General features: G+C 44.4%; 1 protein-coding gene across 2 annotated transcripts; it reads left to right on the top strand.

The window, feature by feature from the left end:
- Positions 1–16,159: 16,159 nt before the first annotated feature.
- Positions 16,160–18,882, top strand: LOC120909055 (E3 SUMO-protein ligase ZBED1-like). 2 transcript variants are annotated; one of them, XM_040320677.1, is made up of 3 exons: positions 16,160–17,274; positions 17,716–17,925; positions 18,016–18,882. In XM_040320677.1, the coding sequence occupies exons 1-3, from the start codon at positions 16,205–16,207 to the stop codon at positions 18,470–18,472; spliced, it is 1,737 nt and encodes a 578-aa protein (XP_040176611.1). In that variant the 5' UTR covers positions 16,160–16,204; the 3' UTR covers positions 18,473–18,882. The 2 variants fall into 2 exon arrangements, with proteins under 2 accessions (XP_040176611.1, XP_040176610.1); XM_040320676.1 differs by having other exon boundaries at positions 17,716–18,882.
- The last annotated feature ends 1,104 nt before the right edge of the window (positions 18,883–19,986 follow it).

The raw sequence follows: 19,986 nt of genomic DNA, 5'->3' as shown, positions 1-19,986 counted from the left end.
CTTTGCGGCGGAGTAACCTTATCCGATTTACGTTACACCGCCGCAACTTACACGGGCAAGTGCTGTATTCTCAAACCACTTGCTCCGTAAGTTGCAGCAGCGTAGCGTAAATCGGCCGGCGTAAGCCCGCCTAATTCAAAATTGGATCAGGGGGGCGTGTTTTATGTAAATCTACTGTGACCCGACGTGATTGACGTTTTTCACGAACGGCACATGCGCCGTCCGTGGAAATCTCCCAGTGTGCATTGCTCCTAATACACCACAAGGACGTATTGGTTTTGACGTGGACGTAAATTACGTCTAGCCCCAATCACGGACGAGTTATGCAAACAACGCAAAATTTTAAAATTTCGACGCGGGAACGACGGCCATACTTAACATTGATGCACCACACTTATGCCACCATATAGCAGGGGCAACTTTACGCTGGGAAAAGCCTAACGTAAACGTCGTAACTTTACTGCGTCAGCTGCGCGTATCTAGCTAAAATTGCAGTTTAGATCCGACGGCGTAAGAGACTTACGCCTGTCGGATCTAATGGATATCTATGCGTAACTGATTCTAAGAATCAGTCGCATAGATACGACGGGCCAGATTAGGACTTACGACAGCATACATGGCGCTGCGCCGTCGTAAGTCCTTTGAGAATCTGGGCCCATGTGTTTTTATTGTTTATTATCCCATAATGGTTTTTTATGTATATGAGCGCCACGCAATTTTTATTAGATATTTGATTATTTGTGTGGGTGAATCACCTTGGGGCTGATTTACTATGCCTTTGCGCCATGCTTCATGGCGCAAAGCCGGGCGCAACGGCCGTTTCGGCATTTACTAAAGGAATGCGCCGGCAATGCAGTGCAATTCCTTATTATTATTATTATTATTATTATTATTATTATACAGGATTTATATAGCGCCAACAGTTTATGCAGCGCTTTACAACATCAGATTTACTATAATGCCGAATGCGCCCAGGAGGAGGAGCACGGTGGAGCACGGTGCGCCCCCATGGACCTGGTGCACGGCATCTATAAATGTAAAATAAAAGAGTTTGGGGGTGAGTTTAATATGGGGGGATGTGGGATGATGTGGGGAAGTGTAGTGACATGTTTTTGTGTAACATTTACGGCCTGAACTGAAAGTGAAAGTGACTTTTGTAAAAAGCAGCCGCTGCGCCTACTAATACATTTAAACCTGCGGGAGGTTTATTTGTGTACTGCGCATACGTGAGTGGCATTTTCGGCCATTCAGGTGCGCTGCTTCACTACGCCGGAAAAATATTGGTAAATATCAAGCGGCGTAGCTGCCTTTGCGTGGCTTGAGGCGGCGCACCTGAATGGCAGAATCTTTTTTAGGTTATGTTATGTATGCTGACCATGAAGGGAAACTCTGCGCCAAATTTAAAAAATAAAACGGTGTGGGTTCCCCTTCAGGAGCATACCAGGCCCTTAGGTTTGGTATGGATTGTAAGGGGGAACATCTACGCCAAATTTTTTTACTAGATAAATTACTCAGAACCCCAAACATTATATATATTTTTTTAGAAGACACCCTAGGGAATAAAGTGGCGGTCATTGCAACGTTTTATCTCCAATGGTATTTGCGCAATAATTTTTCGGTTTCATAAATTAAAAAAATAACAAAACAGTAAAGTTTGCCCAATTTTTTGGGATAATGTGAAAGATGATGTTACACCGAGTAAATAGATACCTAACTTGTCACGCTTTAATATTGCACACACTCACGGAATGGCGCCAAACTTCGGGACTTAAAAATCTTTTTTTTTACAGGTTACCAGTTTAGAGTTACAGAGGAGGTCTAGTGATAGAATTATTGCTCTAACGCACGCATCAATACCTCACATGTGTGGTTTGAACGGCGTTTTACATATGTGGGTGGGACTTACATGCGCGTTTGCTTCTGAGTGCGAGGGGCATTTTGTGACAGGTCCTCTTTATGGAGAGAGATGGGGTCAATAAGACCCCACATCTGTCCTCCAGGCTGGAAAGCATGAGATCGGGACAAAAATTTCACTGACCTCTTGCTTTCAGCCACGATTGCAGCTTTGTTTATGTTTATATTTTTAAATCTCTATGCTCCTCATTCGGCGGCGGACGATTCGTTCTCCAGGCCTCCGATGGCACAGGAGAGCCTGGAAGAAGCACCGGATGGCGGTGGGAGGGGGATGTCCCCTCCCGCTGCCTGTAAGAACAATCAAGTGGCGGAACTGCCGCTATGATTGTTCTTATGCTGCGAACAATCGCCGCCTGTAAAAAAGGATATCTGAATGATGCCTGTAGCTGCACCCATAATTCAGATATCCCTCACTGAAGTCCAGGACGTCATATGACATCCTACGGTACGGAAGTGGTTAAAATTTGCCTTGTAGTCAGGGCCGGTGCTACCACTAGGCAGCCTCCTAGGGCGCACTGGAGAGAGGCGGGGGCACAACCACTACCTGTTTTTTGGCTTAGTAATTTACGGACATTCTTAACAGGTGTACCCACTTTAAAGTTCAGTCTCTACATTGGGTGAACTTGCGTTTGTGGGATTTCATGGGCTGTGCATGTGTTTTCAATTGCCCCATTAGCGCACAAGCCTATGTTATATAAAGCTTGCAGAGAGCAGTCTTTCCCTTGCCCAGCCAGCCAGCCCTCGTATTATTTAGATAGGCCCGGATCAAAGTCAGGACCATCCAAAGGGAACCTAACAGATATAATCTATTTAAAAGAGTATCTCAATGATAGATAATAGATAAGTTCTATTTGAAGCAAAAAGATCTCACTTACACTTCATGTGGGGTATTTCTTGTATGTTTAAATGCCGAAGAAGAGTCTATATGTGTACAGTCAAAACCGTGGCGCCCATATGGCGCATATGCAGAGATGTAATTTAGTCTTCTGCTTGACACACTCTGATAAACAAAACAGCAAAAGAGGGGGTTGAAAAGAGTAGGTAATATACTTAATACTTAAACAGGAGTCATGGTGTTAAAGATCCATGGCTCAGTTCAAAGGTTAAATTGTATATATGTGTGAGTCCCATAGAATAAAGTAAATGTCTGCTGACAGATACTCTAAATTCTGCACATTGATCCCAATTACCTTGAGGTAATTGTCATCCCAAAGAGCTTGTTAAGCCTTCATGCACTCTAATTACCAGATTCGCCCTGCAGATGGACATAATACGCCCAATAAAGGAGTGATCCAGCAAAAGAGAAGTAGAAAAGATTGCATAGATTGGCAGCTAAAAGAGTTGTAAAGAGAAAGATATTTACCTGTGCCACAGTTTGACTGTTACTGAGACTGATCCGGCAGAGCTCACGCTGCTGGTATATGCTAGCGCAGCTCTTTAATATCCCCCTCTTATGCAAATACGCGGCACCCCGTGTATCGTGGGCGGCGTCAATTGCATCAGTGGGCGCGGAAAAGTGACCTTAGAGCCAGGGAGCTCCCGTCCTGGAGTCCGCCCCCCGCACATGCGTGATCTACGCAAATGATGCAGGAGTGTATCTCCAATGACGGTGGGATGGCAGAGCCGCCCATCCAATAGGAGGATACGATCTCCAGCCAATCCAATCGGTCAAAATACGGACAGACACAAGCATCCGAGCCTCCGCTCGGGTTCAACATTGTAATGACAATGTTGGCATTTGCCCCTACGCGCCCACAGAGGGTGCTCTTGGTAACTGAAAGCTGTCCCACATTAGACCAAACATGGGAGATTGAACCATCACATTACTGTTATTTGTTATAACGATGTTAAAATATCCCTATGTGAAAGTTCCCAAATGGAATGGAACATATAGTGATTATTATGCAAAAAATACACTGCATGTCCAAGTGTACTCACCTGCTTCATACAAGGAGAGATGGCCAAGTCTAGATCCCGAAACCAAAGACAGAACATAACAAAATACATACACATCGGTATATAAACATATGATTGTACCAGAAAATTGGAAAACAGTCTATTTCTATAAATACACAAAAACTTAATGGATATATCTTTCTGTACAGAACCTCGCAGTTGTATTAAGACATATTTGTCATTACTTTTGGATATGTTACAGTTGGTCTTCATACTGAAAGTCGTCACCATCTGGGCGTGTCAAAAGCCACATCCTGTTGGTTCCGGCTAATCTAGAAAAGGAGGACCTCAATGGCTCAATAGTAGGCACCAGCAGATGGAAAGGTATGAGATATAGAAAAGAGAGAGTGACAGTGTGGACACAGGCCGTCCGATATAAAAACACAGGGTAGAGACAACAATGGATGCCAATTCATTTCGCCCCACCAATAAGGGTGGAGCAGAGAAAATGAGCTGGTAAAGCTAAGGATATTATAACATAGGAAAGTATGATGTAGTGCCCAGAATTGGATCTGTTATCCTATTAAAGGGTTTATAACTTATGTTCTCATTCAGGCCCGGATGTCTCGTGGCCTGTAAGGTATAAATCCATTTTGCCTCCACTTGCAGGAGGCGTTTGTCAGCATCACCTCCTCTCTCATTGAGGGGGATGTGTGCCAGGGCATAGAAACCCATTATTGTCCGATTATGGATGTGAAAGAGACCCATATGCCGGCTGATAGGTGTTTCCAAAAGTTTCTTGGAAACTGACGATATGTGGTCTCGCATTCTGCAATAAAAATTTCTCTTTGTCTTACCGACATAGAAAGCCCCACAATTACACTTCATGAGATAAATGACCCCTATGGTTTGGCAGGTGGCTCTGAATTTTGGTGTCCAGACATCCCCATTGGGCAGATTGATACTTGCCCCTTTAATGATATATCGACCGAAGTTACATTTCCCACAGGGGAAGGTTCCTGTCTTGGTTGGCTTGGACTGTTTGTGTTGCATAGTGGCTGAATACCGGGATCTTTTAAAGGTGATTTCTGGAAATGCATTAATGTATCTACTAATCTTTGCATCCGAGGTTAACAGGTACCAAAACTTATTGTGTATCTTTCTGATTGACGCATGCTGACGATTGTAATGGGTGATGATTCGAGTTGTGTCATATCTTGAAAGGGACTGCAATTTTCTGTTCCTGGAAATAAATAACATGGCATGAAGTGAAAAAGTGAAAGAAGGTAGAGAAGAGTTGACGGAGACGGGGATGATACGTTTTTAATGAGGGTGATGAAATAAGTCTGCTTGGCAGTGAGGAGGCTGGAATTATTTTTTTGGAGGGCAGTTTTATACTGGTCGAAATCTTTCTGGGACTTTGTCTTACGCCACAGGCGCTCGAGAGCACGGCTGTGTTTTTTCAGACTTCTTGCATCATCTGTTTGCCAGGGTTAAAGGAGACGGGGCCTTATTCTGCGTGTAGTGAGAGGGGCCAGTGTAAGGGCTTACCTTGAGTGAAGTCCATTTTGCAGGTTTGTATGCTCACCCTTACAAATACACACAGCCCACAGTAATAAGGTAAGACACTACCTGGGCTGTGAGTCTGTGCACGGGGGCTTGATAGGGATTTGCCAAGGATAGCCGAAGTATAGCCGTGGTCCAGGATTCCAGAGAGAGTCAGGTAACTACTGACGGAAAGTTCAGGGTTGCAGACAGGAACCAAAGACAAATCCAGGGCACAAGCTGTGGGTCAAGGGCTGGAGAAGGCAGGGAAAATCCGAAAGTACAGGCCGGGGTCAAAGGGCAGGAGACAGCAGCATTCCAGGGTACATAAGCCAAAAGGGTCAGAAGCCGGGGTCAGTCTTGTAGGCTGAAGACAACTACAGAATCACAGGAACCGTTGGCACAGACAGGACTATCAGAGAACAATGAACTGACACCTGCCTCATAGTGAGGCAGGGCTTTATACCCTGGTTGATTAGGAAACCTGCCTCAGCTGGACCAGGATAAACAGGTGCAGATTGCAGGGAGATTCAAAGACAGGCAATCAGCACATAGTTCAGAACCAGGCTTTGATGGACAGCAAGCAGAATATGAACTTGAGAAGTGGCTCAGAGGCAAAGACCTGGAGCAACTAATGGAGAAGTCCTGGGTTCAATCCCACCCAGAGCCACTTGGGGCGTGACCACGCCTCGCTGTCTGTTTGGCACGATAGCGATCGTGACAGCCAGTCTGTCCAGTGATGCTAGAAGTGAAGTGTTGTAGACAAAAGTGGCTAGGTGGGTGCAGGACAGGGGTGCGATATTGTCAGAGGTGGTCAGTCGCAGAGTATAGAAGAGAAGGGTTGATATGGGAAGGTTTCTACGAGTAACCGTTAGACGTTTGGGTGGAGAGGAGGAGAACGAGAGAGTGAAGTTAATAAGGTAGTGATCAGAGAGAGGGTAGGGATAGATGGAGAGGTTGCATGGAGTGCATAGGTGGCAAGAGACAAGGTCAATGGTATTGCCTTCGGAGTGAGTAGGAGCATGTATCCATTGCTTCAGGTAAAAGGAGGAGGTTAGACTGAGAAGTTTGGAAGTTGCAGAAGTGTTAGCATTAGTAGAGATGTTGAAGTCCCCAAGAATGATTGTGGGTATTTCAGAAGAGAGAAAGTAGGGTAGCCAGGCAGAGAAGGCATCAAGAAAGGATGATACCGGACCAGGGGGCTGGTAGATCACAGCTTTCCTTAGAGCAACTGGGGAGAAGAGACGAATGCAGTGTGCCTCAAATGAGGAGAGTGCCAGAGAGGGAGGTGGGTGAAGTACTTGAAAGGTGCTATGTGGGGCTAAAAGAATTAATTAGACCCCTTAGTATGCTCTCATGTCCTGATGGTGAGATATGAATTAATAAGGGCAAGATTACATACTCAAATATCAATCCCAAGCATTGGCTGCGGCAGTCACTTGTGTGAACTAACAGTTTTTCTAACTCAGGACGCTTACAGAGGCTTAGTCATGTCTGCTAGATCCAGACATTTGTTTAATATACATGTCCCTGTTGCAGAACATTATAGGCGTGGTGGAATTTGTAGGGCATAAAACATCCAGCATGCCACAAATCATTACTGTGTTTTTTGACACTTTTACAGTTGTTTAGCGCCATAAACTGTAGTCAGTTTTTCTAATAGGAGTTCCACAATAAGTTCTTACATCCACACAGAAAAATCGGTTACATTACTTTTCGTTTTATTCATATTATTAAAGTGGGAGTAAACTCCCATGCATAATTTTTACCTTTCGGTGAGCCTATAATAAGGCTTACCTATAGGTACTGTAAATATCTCCTAAAAATGCGCAGTTTAGGATACATGCAGCCGGTGACACCCCTGGCGCATGTGCTCTAAAGGTAAGGCCACCCGGGCTGTTCCTTCAGAGGGCCAGTACATACCACATGCATTCCAGTGCGTTATTTTTCTGCATCAAGAATGCATGGAGAGGAGGTTATATAGTTTTCAATGGCATAGTTCACACCAGTACAGTCAGTTCCAGGGCTTTTCAGTTCCAGAAAAAAAAGTAGAACGTGCTGCATTTTTCCGGTGTTTTAACGATATGGTTCCCCTATCGGATAGGTTCCAGGCTGGATTGCGCAGGTGCAAACCAAGCCAGCGGAAATCTCCAAGGCTGAACAGCTGTTCGTCAGCTGTAGATGGAGCATGCACAATGAACACGACGCTCGCTCCCGATGCTTGGGGCTGGTTATACATGCCACTCTCCGCTTGCTCTATACAGTGGGGATCAGAAGACGATGGACAGGTGGATGTGGACAAAGTTTGGCATGTTCCTTCTAAATGCAGATTACACAAAAGGTGTCCTTTTTCACCAGGAACCGAGAGTTAGCTGTAGAATAGTTGCAGTGCAAGTGTACATGGTGTAAGTTCATCTCTAAGAGTAGAGGCCTGCCTTGTCCCTGGGCATTGATGGAAATGGCACAAAGCAAAGATACTCCATGTGTAGTGAAGTGACCCTGTACAAGATGCCTAGTGTAGCCCAGAGGAAACCAACCCCGGGGTAGGCCTCCTCTATGACCCACACTTGGCGCCCAACGAGGAGGGGAATATGGAGGAAGTATCACCCGCCTACCCTTACTTACTTTTTTCCCTTTTTTTCATCCTTTGTTGCATATCTACACATTTGAACTAGTACAGCCTCTTTGCAGTCAAATACTAACTATACTCATTCAACTGCTGCACATTATTTCTTAGGGTGGGTTTCCCGATTGTGCAACAGTGGAACACGCCCGCGCAATGTGCTTCATAATTACCACTTGTAGTCTCCATTGGGAAAGAGCATGACTGGGTGGCAACACAGAAGTAGAATCTAAATTCAGACAAATGTTGGGTATTCGGAGATTCGGGTGTATCAGAATCTGAGAATGACAATAGTAACGAATTTCATTATGTCAGAATGTTTATACTGAAATAATAAAAAAAGTATCGTATTTATGAAATTATGTAAATCTTTGTTTTGGGAGATTTTACATTTTTCCACAAATACAAACAGAAATTCAAGTTTGTTTATCTGTGCTATTTTGAAGACAAGTGACACAAATGATATGCTTAAAATATATATATTTATTAACTAAAAATACAGTGTAAATTATTATCAGGTATAATTTGTGATAATACAAATAAATGGATATACTTGTAAATCTCAAAGATAAATGATGGTACAGATAATATTCACATTTCTACGCAAGCTCTTATTACAAAATACCACTGGTAACTTTTAGTGAATAGCTCTCCGTGACTTCACGGACTTGTAAAAACAAATGGTGTTGATTTTAGCACAGTAATTCCTTCTCAAAACAAACAGACATTCTAACTTACACTTTAAACATACACAGACACAATGTCATATTGTGCACAGGCTTGATAATTCAATCAAGACTAGTTTTAAAATTTATAATGAATCTATTCTTAAAAACATATCATGATAAAACCCTTGTACAGTCGTTGGCCTTAGCTTTTAGAGACAAACAACATTTTTATGTCTCTTAATATTTGCAATGTAATCATTTCATACTGCAGTTAAAAATAATACAACTCCAATTTGCTCTGCCATATATTTACCACTTAACGCCCGCCCACTGTATATATACGTCCTGTTTTTAAAGATGGATATCTCAGTAACGGCAGCAGCTGCTGCCACAACTGAGGTATCCATCTTTACAGTGGGCGGCCGTGTACACGATAGTAGCGGTCTCCGTGGCGGATTCGCCGCGAGATCGCAGTTATCGGTGGCGGGAGAGGGGCCCCCCCTCCCGCCGCTCTTCCGCGCCCTCCGCCGCTTACCGGAGCCGTCGGTAGCGGCGGAGGAGATTGGATGCTGCCAGCTCGTGTGTGAGGACTTGAGTGAGGGCAAGATGGCCCCCACCCGTCCTCATAGCTCTGCTGGGCGGAAGTGACGTCAAAACGTCAGTCCCGCCCAGCCCAGCCTCTTAAAGAGACAATTTTTTTGTTGTCATTTTTTTAAATGACAAATTTTCCTTTTTTTTTTTTTTTTTTTTGCTTTTAAGTCTAAATATGAGATCTGAGGTCTTTTTGACCCCAGATCTCATATTTAAGAGGACCTGTCATGCTTTTTTCTATTACAAGGGATGTTTACATTCCTTGTAATAGGAATAAAAGTGATCATTTTTTTTTTATTTCAGTGTAAAAAATAATAAAATCAATAAAAATAAATAAGAAAACAAAAAATTTTTTTTTTTTAAAGCGCCCCGTCCCGACGAGCTCGCACACAGAAGCGAACGCATACGCGAGTAGCGCCCGTATATGAAAACGGTATTCAAACCACACAAGTGAGGTATCGCCGCGATCGTTAGAGCGAGAGCAATAATTATAGTCCTAGAGCTACTCCGTAGCTCAAAAAATGCAACCTATAGAATTTTTTAAACGTCGCCTATCGAGATTTTTAAGGGTAAAAGTTTGACGCCATGCCACGAGCGGGCGCAATTTTAATGCGTGACATGTTGGGTATCATTTTACTCGGCATAACATTATCTTTCACAATATATAAAAAAATTGGGCCAAATTTATTGTTGTCTTATTTTTTAATTCAAAAAAGTGAATTTTTTTCCAAAAAAAGTGCGCTTGTAAGACCGCTGCGCAAATATGGTGTTACAAAATGTATTGCGATGACCGTCATTTTATTCTCTAGGGTGTTAGAAAAAAAAATATATAATGTTAGGGGGTTTTAAGTAATTTTCTAGCAAAAAAAACTGTTTTAGTCTTGTAAACACCGAATCTAAAAAACACCTTCTGTCTTTAAGTGGTTAAATGGTTTTAGTAATGTATATGCAAAAACAATTAAATTACCATAAAGGTGTACATGAAAAATGTATACTTTACCAGGACTTAAGAATTCTGTCATTTTTAGAAGCATCAAGTAGGTGATGAGTCCCAAAGGACTAATTCCAACCTCCTACATCTTTGTGCCTTTCAAGATCTTCTCTCCGGCTTTTCTTTAGATCTTAGCCTCTCAGCCTCACATCTCCTCGCATTCTAGCCTCCGCATTCCAGCTTTTCCCTAGCATCCTTCTCTGCTATCTGTAACTCCTTTTTATCTCACCCAAAAAGTGGGTGTGTATGTGTCATTACTACATGTCAAGTCTCTAATATGAGGCCGGGTAGCAGAAAGGGCGCCCCTTGTGGCTGAGTGCAGCGCTCCCCTGGAAGTGATACAGGGGATACGGTGCCCAAAGGTGCACAGGTTGCCAGTAATGCTGCGACCGGCTGCAAAGTAGAACATGGCTGGGGTGCGCTGGGTAGCACTGTCAGTAGCCGTGCAAGAAGAAGTCCGGAGTTGCAGGATAAACCGGGAGCAGGGTTCGCAGACAGGCCAGGGGTCATATACCGGAAGACAGTCCAAGAGTATACAGGAACAAGCCAGGTCATAAACAGTGGGCAGTAGATTGAAGAATAGTCAGCCAAGCCAAGGTCAGAGCGAGGAGATAATCAGGATCACAGGTCAAGCCAGAAGCAAAGGTCAAGCCAGGGGTTTCAAGGTATACAGGCACACAGGAAGCTGACAATAATCCAGCAAGCTTGAAGTGTCAGTGGCAGGTTTAAATAGGCCAGGGGGCGCCTACAATTGTCACAGCGTGCGTGCGTCCGCATTCTCCTCTGTCTGTTAAAGCGATGCAGTGCCGAATCGCAAAAAGTGGCTTGGTCATTTAGCAACAAAATGGTCAGGGGCTTAAGTGGTTAAAATACACTTACATGTTACAACTTATATGAAATTATAGTGTTTGGGTTTACTTATACTTTAAGTTGAATTTTGTGAAAGAGGGATATTCTGTAGTTATGTAAATAATGCAAAAATAATTATCCTGTTATTCTCCTGGGGGCATTAGAAATGTCTGCTTCAAGATGTAAGTCCAGTACCAATGCAAGACAAAGCTTTTCCATCACTCCAGGAAGTCATTGTTTTCCGGTATATAAAATGTCATTTGTTTTTCCGTTTTTAAACTCACTCTGATGAGCAATAGGAAAAACACTTTTCCTTTTCATAAAATATCTAGACATGTTTTATATATATAATTATATCAGTGTCTACGAATTTTCTTTTAGAGCATTTTTTATTTCCAGAAACAGACTGACAGCAGATTAAAGAGCAGTGACAAGTAAAGTTGAATTTTAGGGAGATGTATGAGTATAAGACCCAAATTAATGCAGCATTGCAGCATATATAAAAAGCTTATTGGCAATATTTCTCTTCTGGGTCACAGGACTGCTAAAATCGCTATCAGGTGACGTCACAGAGCCCCTCCAGGCTCTGGAAGGATCCCAACCATATTGTCGGGATCCACCCAGCTGCCTGATGGACAGCTGGCTCCAGCTCTCAGCTTACAGCTGAGAACCAAAGCCAGCTGCCATCGCCCCCTCCCCAGCCCAGTGCTACAGTGAGCGCTGGAGGGGCAGCTCTCTGCTCAGAGCTGACCAAAACTGAGTGGTCTACCTGACCTTGGCTTGGTATCAAAAGAGCTCCTTATTTTCCACTTCTTAATAAGTGATTAAACAGTACTGACTGGCATATTCAAGGCTTTTGATATCTTTTTATATCCTTTTCCATCATTGTAAAGTTTCATTACCTTGTTACACAGGTCTTTTGGCTATTCTTTTCTACCTCCTCGTGGCTCAGTGTCTAGCCTGCTTAGTGCATCCATGTGAAAGCTAACAAACTCATTGACTATTTATACACAGACACTAAGGCCGGGTACACACGGACAAACATGTATGGTGAAAGCGGTCCGTCGGACCGTTTTCACCATACATGTCTGCCAGAGGGCTTCTGTACGATGGTTGTACACACCATCGTACAGAAGTCCGCGCGTAAACAATACGCGGGGCGTGTCCGCGGTGTCGCCGCGTCGATGACGCGGTGTCGCCGCGACAATGACGCGGCGACGTGGGCGGCCCGCCTTTAAAATGCTTCCACGCATGCGTCGAAGTCATTCGACGCATGCGAGGCACGGCGGGCGGCTGGACATGTACGGTAGGTCTGTACTGACGACCGTACATGTCCGAGCGGGCTGAATTCCAGCGGGCTGTTTTAAAACAAGTCCAGGAATATTTGTCTGCTGGGAAAAGGCCCGGCGGGCAAATGTTTGCTGGAATTCGGCCCGCTCGCGCCCACACACGACCAAACATGTCTGCTGAAACTGGCCTGCGGGCCAGTTTCAGCAGACATGTTTGCTCGTGAGTATGGGGCCTAATTGTCATGTAAAAAGCCACAATTGTGGGAAATTAACCTTTAATTGACATTTTAACCTGTGTGCCACCTTCTGTATCTGTACCAAGGCCAAACATTCCAGGGCATGTAAACTTTTGATCACGATCATTTGGGTATTTTCTGTTGTCATTATTATTTAAAAAGATGAAACACAGTTGACTGATAATAAATGGCTTCAGTCAAACACTAACCATGAGTGAAAGAAAAGTTTTTGTGTTATCATTGATTTTCTCTGAAAAATGGCCAAGAAATCATAAATTCTGCCAGGGTATGTAAACTTATGAGCAAAACTGTATATATATTAATACACTGCCTGCACTGACTGAATATAGAGTAAACACTGAATATAAAGTCTATGCTAAATGCAGAGTATATACAGTGTATATATATATATATATATATATATATATATATATATTAGACTGATTATATATATATATATTAGTGCTGTCAAGTAAACGCGTTATTGACGGCGTTAACGCAGACCCGTTTTAACGCCGTCAATAACTTTATCGCGCGATTAAGACGTTTGAAAATTAAATCGTTATATTTTATATTGAAAAAAGTCGCGCCATCCTACCGACACTGCCTGTTATTTTTTTTTTGTCAGCACTCGGCACGTACCTCTTAATCTTCTTCACCCGATGGCGTTCCCGCGGGAGTGGGCGTTCCCAAGCACTGCCTGTGATTGACAGGCTTCCGAACGGCGCATACTGCGCGTCACAGGTTGCCGGAAAAACCCGAACGTCGGTGCGCATGCGCCGTATAGAGCCGCACCGACGTTCGGGTTTTTCCGGCAACCTGTGACGCGCAGTATGCGCCGTTCGGAAGCCTGTCAATCACAGGCAGTGCTTGGGAACGCCCACTCCCGCGGGAACGCCATCAGGTGAAGAAGATTAAAGAGGTACGTGCCGAGTGCTGACAAAAAAAAAATAACAGGCAGTGTCGGTAGGATGAAACTCAAAAAAATGCAGCGCTGAAAAATAAATGGTGAATAGACAATGATGTCTATCTGGAACCCACATAAATAAAAATGTGTAAGTCCATGGATTAATACAATAATTTTAGGATTAAATGATGTGATGAGGACACTATAGACGTGTGTCTAAGTCTCAATGAATACAAAAATATAAGTCTATAGAAGTGAACATAAAGCCGGAAGTTGAGATAGTCAATCAAATGACAGTGACAAGACACCCACGGTGATCCTAAGTGAACTAGAATATTGGTGTAAACGCCCGCCACCAGAAAGGGAGGCTTACCGGATGCGGTGGACCGCATCCGGTAAGCCTCCCTTTCTGGTGGCGGGCGTTTACACCAATATTCTAGTTCACTTAGGATCACCGTGGGTGTCTTGTCACTGTCATTTGATTGACCATCTCAACTTCCGGCTTTATGTTCACTTCTATAGACTTATATTTTTGTATTCATTGAGACTTAGACACACGTCTATAGTGTCCTCATCACATCATTTAATCCTAAGATTATTGTATTAATCCATGGACTTACACATTTTTATTTATGTGGGTTCCAGATAGACATCATTGTCTATTCACCATTTATTTTTCAGCGCTGCATATTTTTGAGTTTTGTTTGTATTGCTTTCCTTTTTTTCACTGGATTGTATGTAGCTGCTTGTTGCCCTGATAGCGCAGATTTATTATTTTTTATTTTTCAGTGTCGGTAGGATGGCGCGACTTTGTGCAATATAAAATAATAATGATTTAATTGTCAAACTTCTTAATCGTGCGATAAAGTTGTTGAGATTAAGATTAAGAGGTACGTGCTGAGTGCTGACACAAAAAAAATACTTACAAAGAATCCACTTTGGCTAGCCAGGTGCAGAGCTACTGTACTTATTCTCATTTACTCACTGTGCCAATCACACGCAGCCACTGTTCCCATCAAACGCAGCCACTGTGCCAATCACATGCAGCCACTGTGCCAATCACATGCAGCCACTGTGCCCATCAAACGCAGCCACTGTGCCAATCACACGCAGCCACTGTGCCAATCACATGCAGCCACTGTGCCCATCAAACGCAGCCACTGTGCCAATCACATGCAGCCACTGTGCCAATCACACGCAGCCACTGTGCCCATCAAATGCAGCCACTGTGCCAATCACATGCAGCCACTGTGCCAATCACACGCAGCCACTGTGCCAATCACACGCAGCCACTGTGCCAATCACACGCAGCCACTGTTCCCATCAAACGCAGCCACTGTGCCAATCACATGCAGCCACTGTGCCAATCACATGCAGCCACTGTTCCCATCAAACGCAGCCACTGTGCCAATCACACGCAGCCACTGTGCCAATCACACGCAGCCACTGTGCCAATCACACGCAGCCACTGTTCCCATCAAACGCAGCCACTGTGCCAATCACATGCAGCCACTGTTCCCATCAAACGCAGCCACTGTGCCAATCACATGCAGCCACTGTGCCAATCACATGCAGCCACTGTGCCAATCACACGCAGCCACTGTGCCAATCACATGCAGCCACTGTGCCCATCAAACGCAGCCACTGTGCCAATCACATGCAGCCACTGTGCCAATCACACGCAGCCACTGTGCCAATCACATGCAGCCACTGTGCCCATCAAACGCAGCCACTGTGCCAATCACATGCAGCCACTGTGCCAATCACACGCAGCCACTGTGCCAATCACACGCAGCCACTGTGCCAATCACAAGCAGCCACTGTTCCCATCAAACGCAGCCACTGTGCCAATCACATGCAGCCACTGTTCCCATCAAACGCAGCCACTGTGCCAATCACACGCAGCCACTGTGCCAATCACACGCAGCCACTGTGCCAATCACACGCAGCCACTGTGCCATCACATGCAGCCACTGTTTAATCAATTGTTATTGATTAAACAGTGGCTGCCTGTCCCCAGCCTCTGTCCCCCTCCTGTGTCATGTCCCCAGCCTCTGTCCCCCTCCTGTGTCATGTCCCCAGCCTCTGTCCCCCTCCTGTGTCATGTCCCCAGCCTCTGTCCCCCTCCTGTGTCATGTCCCCAGCCTCTGTCCCCCTCCTGTGTCATGTCCCCAGCCTCTGTCCCCCTCCTGTGTCATGTCCCCAGCCTCTGTCCCCCTCCTGTGTCATGTCCCCAGCGTCTGTCCCCCTCCTGTGTCATGTCCCCAGCGTCTGTCCCCCTCCTGTGTCATGTCCCCAGCCTCTGTCCCCCTCCTGTGTCATGTCCCCAGCCTCTGTCCCCCTCCTGTGTCATGTCCCCAGCCTCTGTCCCCCTCCTGTGCCATGTCCCCAGCCTCTGTCTCCCAGTTTTCCAACAATGATATTTACTGCTTTTTATAAAGAAATACAATTGCATCAGTATTGAGTTTAGCCTTTTGGCCCGGCCCTCCAAAATATTTTTAGTTTCTCATGTGGCCCCATCGAAAAAATAATTGCCCACCCCTGATATAGACCAATACCTCATAAAACGAACATAGATCAAACTTATAATTTTAAAGGGTGAACCTTTTTGGCCAAACAAACTTTATTGGTTTTTTTCAGAACTACAACACCATACATCTAGCTAGACCGGAAACGGAAACACGAGGTTGCCGAAATGGATTCCAATAAGATTCTGAATGGAAAGTTTACTTTTAAAAAGTTGCCAAATGGTTCCATTGACAAGACCAAAGTGATCTGTGGGTTTTGTGGTTGTGAACTGAGCTATCATCGCAGCACGTCCAGTCTGAAATACCACTTGATGGCCAAGCACACAGCTGATGGGAATTCTCCGCTCCCTGGTCAAAGCCAGGCGACAATGGATGTTTTCAGACAGAAGCACATGGATACCACAACTAAGAACAAACTTACTGCAGCCATAGCTAAATGGGTGGCTACTGCATGTAGGCCTGTTAATGTTGTGGAGGACGAGGGTCTAGCTGATATCATTCGCATCGCATCAAACGACTGGACCTACGAATTGCCTTCGAGAGCCACCATTACAAGCAACGTACAGAAATTGTACGAAACGGAGAAAGCCAAGGTACAGCAGGCGTTGGACAATACAAAAGCAGTCGCGCTCACTGGTGATTACTGGACGTCCGTAAGTAATCACAACTACCTCGGGGTCACAGCGCATTACTTTGATCCACAGTGGAAACTTCAAGCTCATGCTTTGACTGTTCTAAAGACAGAAGAGAGGCACTTCGCTGATGCTGTTGCAGAGCACTTTATGCAAGTAGCTAGAGAGTGGGACATTGAACAAAAAGTTGTCTCACTGACCACGGATAGTGCACGCAACATGATTGCAGCGGCCAGGCAGCTCCCCTTTGTGCACGTGCCGTGCATCGCACACAGTGTGCACCGAGCCGTCACGGTTTCTCTAACCAACAGCCCGTTTGACAGCGCATTGGCAAAATGCAGAAAGGTCGTGGGACATTTTAAGCACAGCCCTGCAAACCAAGCGGAGCTCGAGCAACAACAAGTCACACATAATAAGAAGAAAGAGTCACTCGCACAGGAAGTGTCAACCAGATGGAATAGTACCCTGGAAATGATCAAGCGTGTTCAGCGGAATGCTGAACCACTGAAAGATGCACTGGCCCTGCACACAACCAACATCGCCATGCCAACAGTTACTGAGCTGGAGAAACTGAAGAAGCTCGAGGCTGTGCTGGAGCACTGCAGGTAATTCATTGTGTATCCGTGTCGTTTGTATATCTGTTTGTTAAATCAAAGTAGGTCTGTGTCAGAGCAGTAACATTAATGATTGGGTGTGTGTATATCATACTTGCCAACATTATTTAAAAATTTCCAGGGACACTTTGCAGCACAGCTATTAATTAATTACCACACTGACTTCTCCGAAGCTCCACCCACTCCGCATAATCTTCGCCTGGCGAACATTATGCGTAGTGGGTGGAGCTTCGGGGAAGTGAGTGTGGTAATTAATTAATAGCTGTGCTGCAAAGTGTCTCAGGACAAATGTTGGCAACTATGGTATATGTGCGTGCAGGTAGGCTATGCATGTGTGAAAGATTAGAGAGTGTGTGAGTGTGGTGAGTGGGTGAGAGAATTACAGTAGGCCTAACTAGTTCCCCACAAAAGTGAATCTCTATATTATTGCAGGTATGTTTCTGAACTCCTGGGAGGAGAGAAGTTTGTGTCTTGCTCAGTGGTGCTGCCAGCGTTGTGTCATCTGTCACGAGTGATGGAGGTTACTGAGGATGATCCAGCTTACACGATCAAGTTCAAGGGAACCTTCGCAGCAGACATGGAGGGTCGCAAGGAGAAGACCAACATCACGTGGCTGAGAGTTGCGACAGCACTTGACCCAAGGTCAGATAGCAATGAGATAGGGGTATTGTCGCAATTTTGTTATACCCGCACCTGTACTTGTATTAAAGTTGCATTTCATTTCATTTCAAGGTTTAAGGATCTCAAGTGTCTGAGCAAACCTGACAGGGCTGAGGTGTGGGGTACGATCCGCGCCTTGCTCCAGGAGATGGTAAGGGAGAGGCCTGCACAGCCGGATAACAAAGTCACGCCTGAGCCTCCTACGAAGAAACCAACACTTATGCTTACAAACGAGTCTTCGTCTGATGAAGAGGAGGACAGTATTGACCAATGTCTGAGGCGCTACAAGTCAGAGCCTCTTACTGGCATGGATGACTGTCCCCAGGAATGGTGGTCCACACATGAAGGGGCACACAGTGAAATGGCCCGCCTTGCACGCAAGTACTTAGCAACACCAGCCACATCAGTACCTTCTGAAAGGTTGTTTTCACTGTCTGGGCATGTTGTACAAAAGAAGCGAGCTTCCCTGTTGTCTGAAAATGTCAACAGGCTTGTGTGTTTGAGTAACTGGCTCAAAGCAAAGAAGTAGTATGCTTACATTTTATTGGTTACCGTTACTGTTCATACTTTCTGAAATAAGAGGCTGAGTTGATGAGCCATGGTTTAATTGCACTATAGGCTGAGTCCTAGTTTACCTTACATGTACACTTTGTAATTTGATTTTGTATCGCCCTGTTTTGATCCCTTAGAAAGGGGCTGTTTGTGTGACAAAGTATTTTTCACTTTTTTATTAATGGACAGTGTTACATTGTGTGAGAGCTTATTTGCTCCAAGTGTTAATGTTAGTTTTGAACACTACATTATATGCCAATTTTGTTTTCAATAAACATTTGCAAAAAGCAAGCCGATTCACTTTTCAATTTGATTAAATGCGATTAATCGTGAGTTAACTATGACATTAATGCGATTAATCGCGATTAGAAATTTTAATCGCTTGACAGCACTAATATATATATATATTAGGGATGAGCTTCGTTTTCGAGTCGAACCCATGTTATGGCTCAGGGGGTTTAGTACACGCCCCACACTATAAAAGGCCGCCTGCAGGTCGGCCTTGTGTAGTGTGTTGCGGCGGTGGTTAAAGACACAGAGAGAGAGACAGTGTCATTTTTTCTAGGTAGATAGAGCAGGCAGGCTAGTCAGTTAAAGTTACAGTGTGTTGAGGATATATATGCATCCCAGGTGTTTGTACATATATTTACAGGGAGTGCAGAATTATTAGGCAAGTTGTATTTTTGAGGATTAATTTTATTTTTGAACAACAACCATGTTCTCAATGAACCCAAAAAACTCATTAATATCAAAGCTGAATATTTTTGGAAGTAGTTTTTAGTTTGTTTTTAGTTTTAGCTATTTTAGGGGGATATCTGTGTGTGCAGGTGACTATTACTGTGCATAATTATTAGGCAACTTAACAAAAAAAAAAATATATACCCATTTCAATTATTTATTTTTACCAGTGAAACCAATATAACATCTCAACATTCACAAATATACATTTCTGACATTCAAAAACAAAACAAAAAAAATCAGTGACCAATATAGCCACCTTTCTTTGCAAGGACACTCAAAAGCCTGCCATCCATGGATTCTGTCAGTGTTTTGATCTGTTCACCATCAACATTGCGTGCAGCAGCAACCACAGCCTCCCAGACACTGTTCAGAGAGGTGTACTGTTTTCCCTCCTTGTAAATCTCACATTTGATGATGGACCACAGGTTCTCAATGGGGTTCAGATCAGGTGAACAAGGAGGCCATGTCATTAGTTTTTCTTCTTTTATACCCTTTCTTGCCAGCCACGCTGTGGAGTACTTGGACGCGTGTGATGGAGCATTGTCCTGCATGAAAATCATGTTTTTCTTGAAGGATGCAGACTTCTTCCTGTACCACTGCTTGAAGAAGGTGTCTTCCAGAAACTGGCAGTAGGACTGGGAGTTGAGCTTGACTCCATTCTCAACCCGAAAAGGCCCCACAAGCTCATCTTTGATGATACCAGCCCAAACCAGTACTCCACCTCCACCTTGCTGGCGTCTGAGTCGGACT

This window comes from Rana temporaria, chromosome 8 (assembly GCF_905171775.1).
Source record: "Rana temporaria chromosome 8, aRanTem1.1, whole genome shotgun sequence".
Classification (NCBI taxonomy): Eukaryota; Metazoa; Chordata; class Amphibia; order Anura; family Ranidae; genus Rana; species Rana temporaria.
Note: the sequence above shows the minus strand (reverse complement) of the source record. Positions and strands in the feature narration are given on the sequence as shown.

Excerpts from the sequence above, each read along its gene's own strand:
- LOC120909055 (XM_040320676.1), top strand. The coding sequence starts at position 16,205 with ATGGATTCCAATAAGATTCTGAATGGAAAGTTTACTTTTAAAAAGTTG. Across the intron at positions 17,275-17,715 it reads GCTGTGCTGGAGCACTGCAG|GTATGTTTCTGAACTCCTGG; the intron begins GTAATTCATTGT and ends ATATTATTGCAG.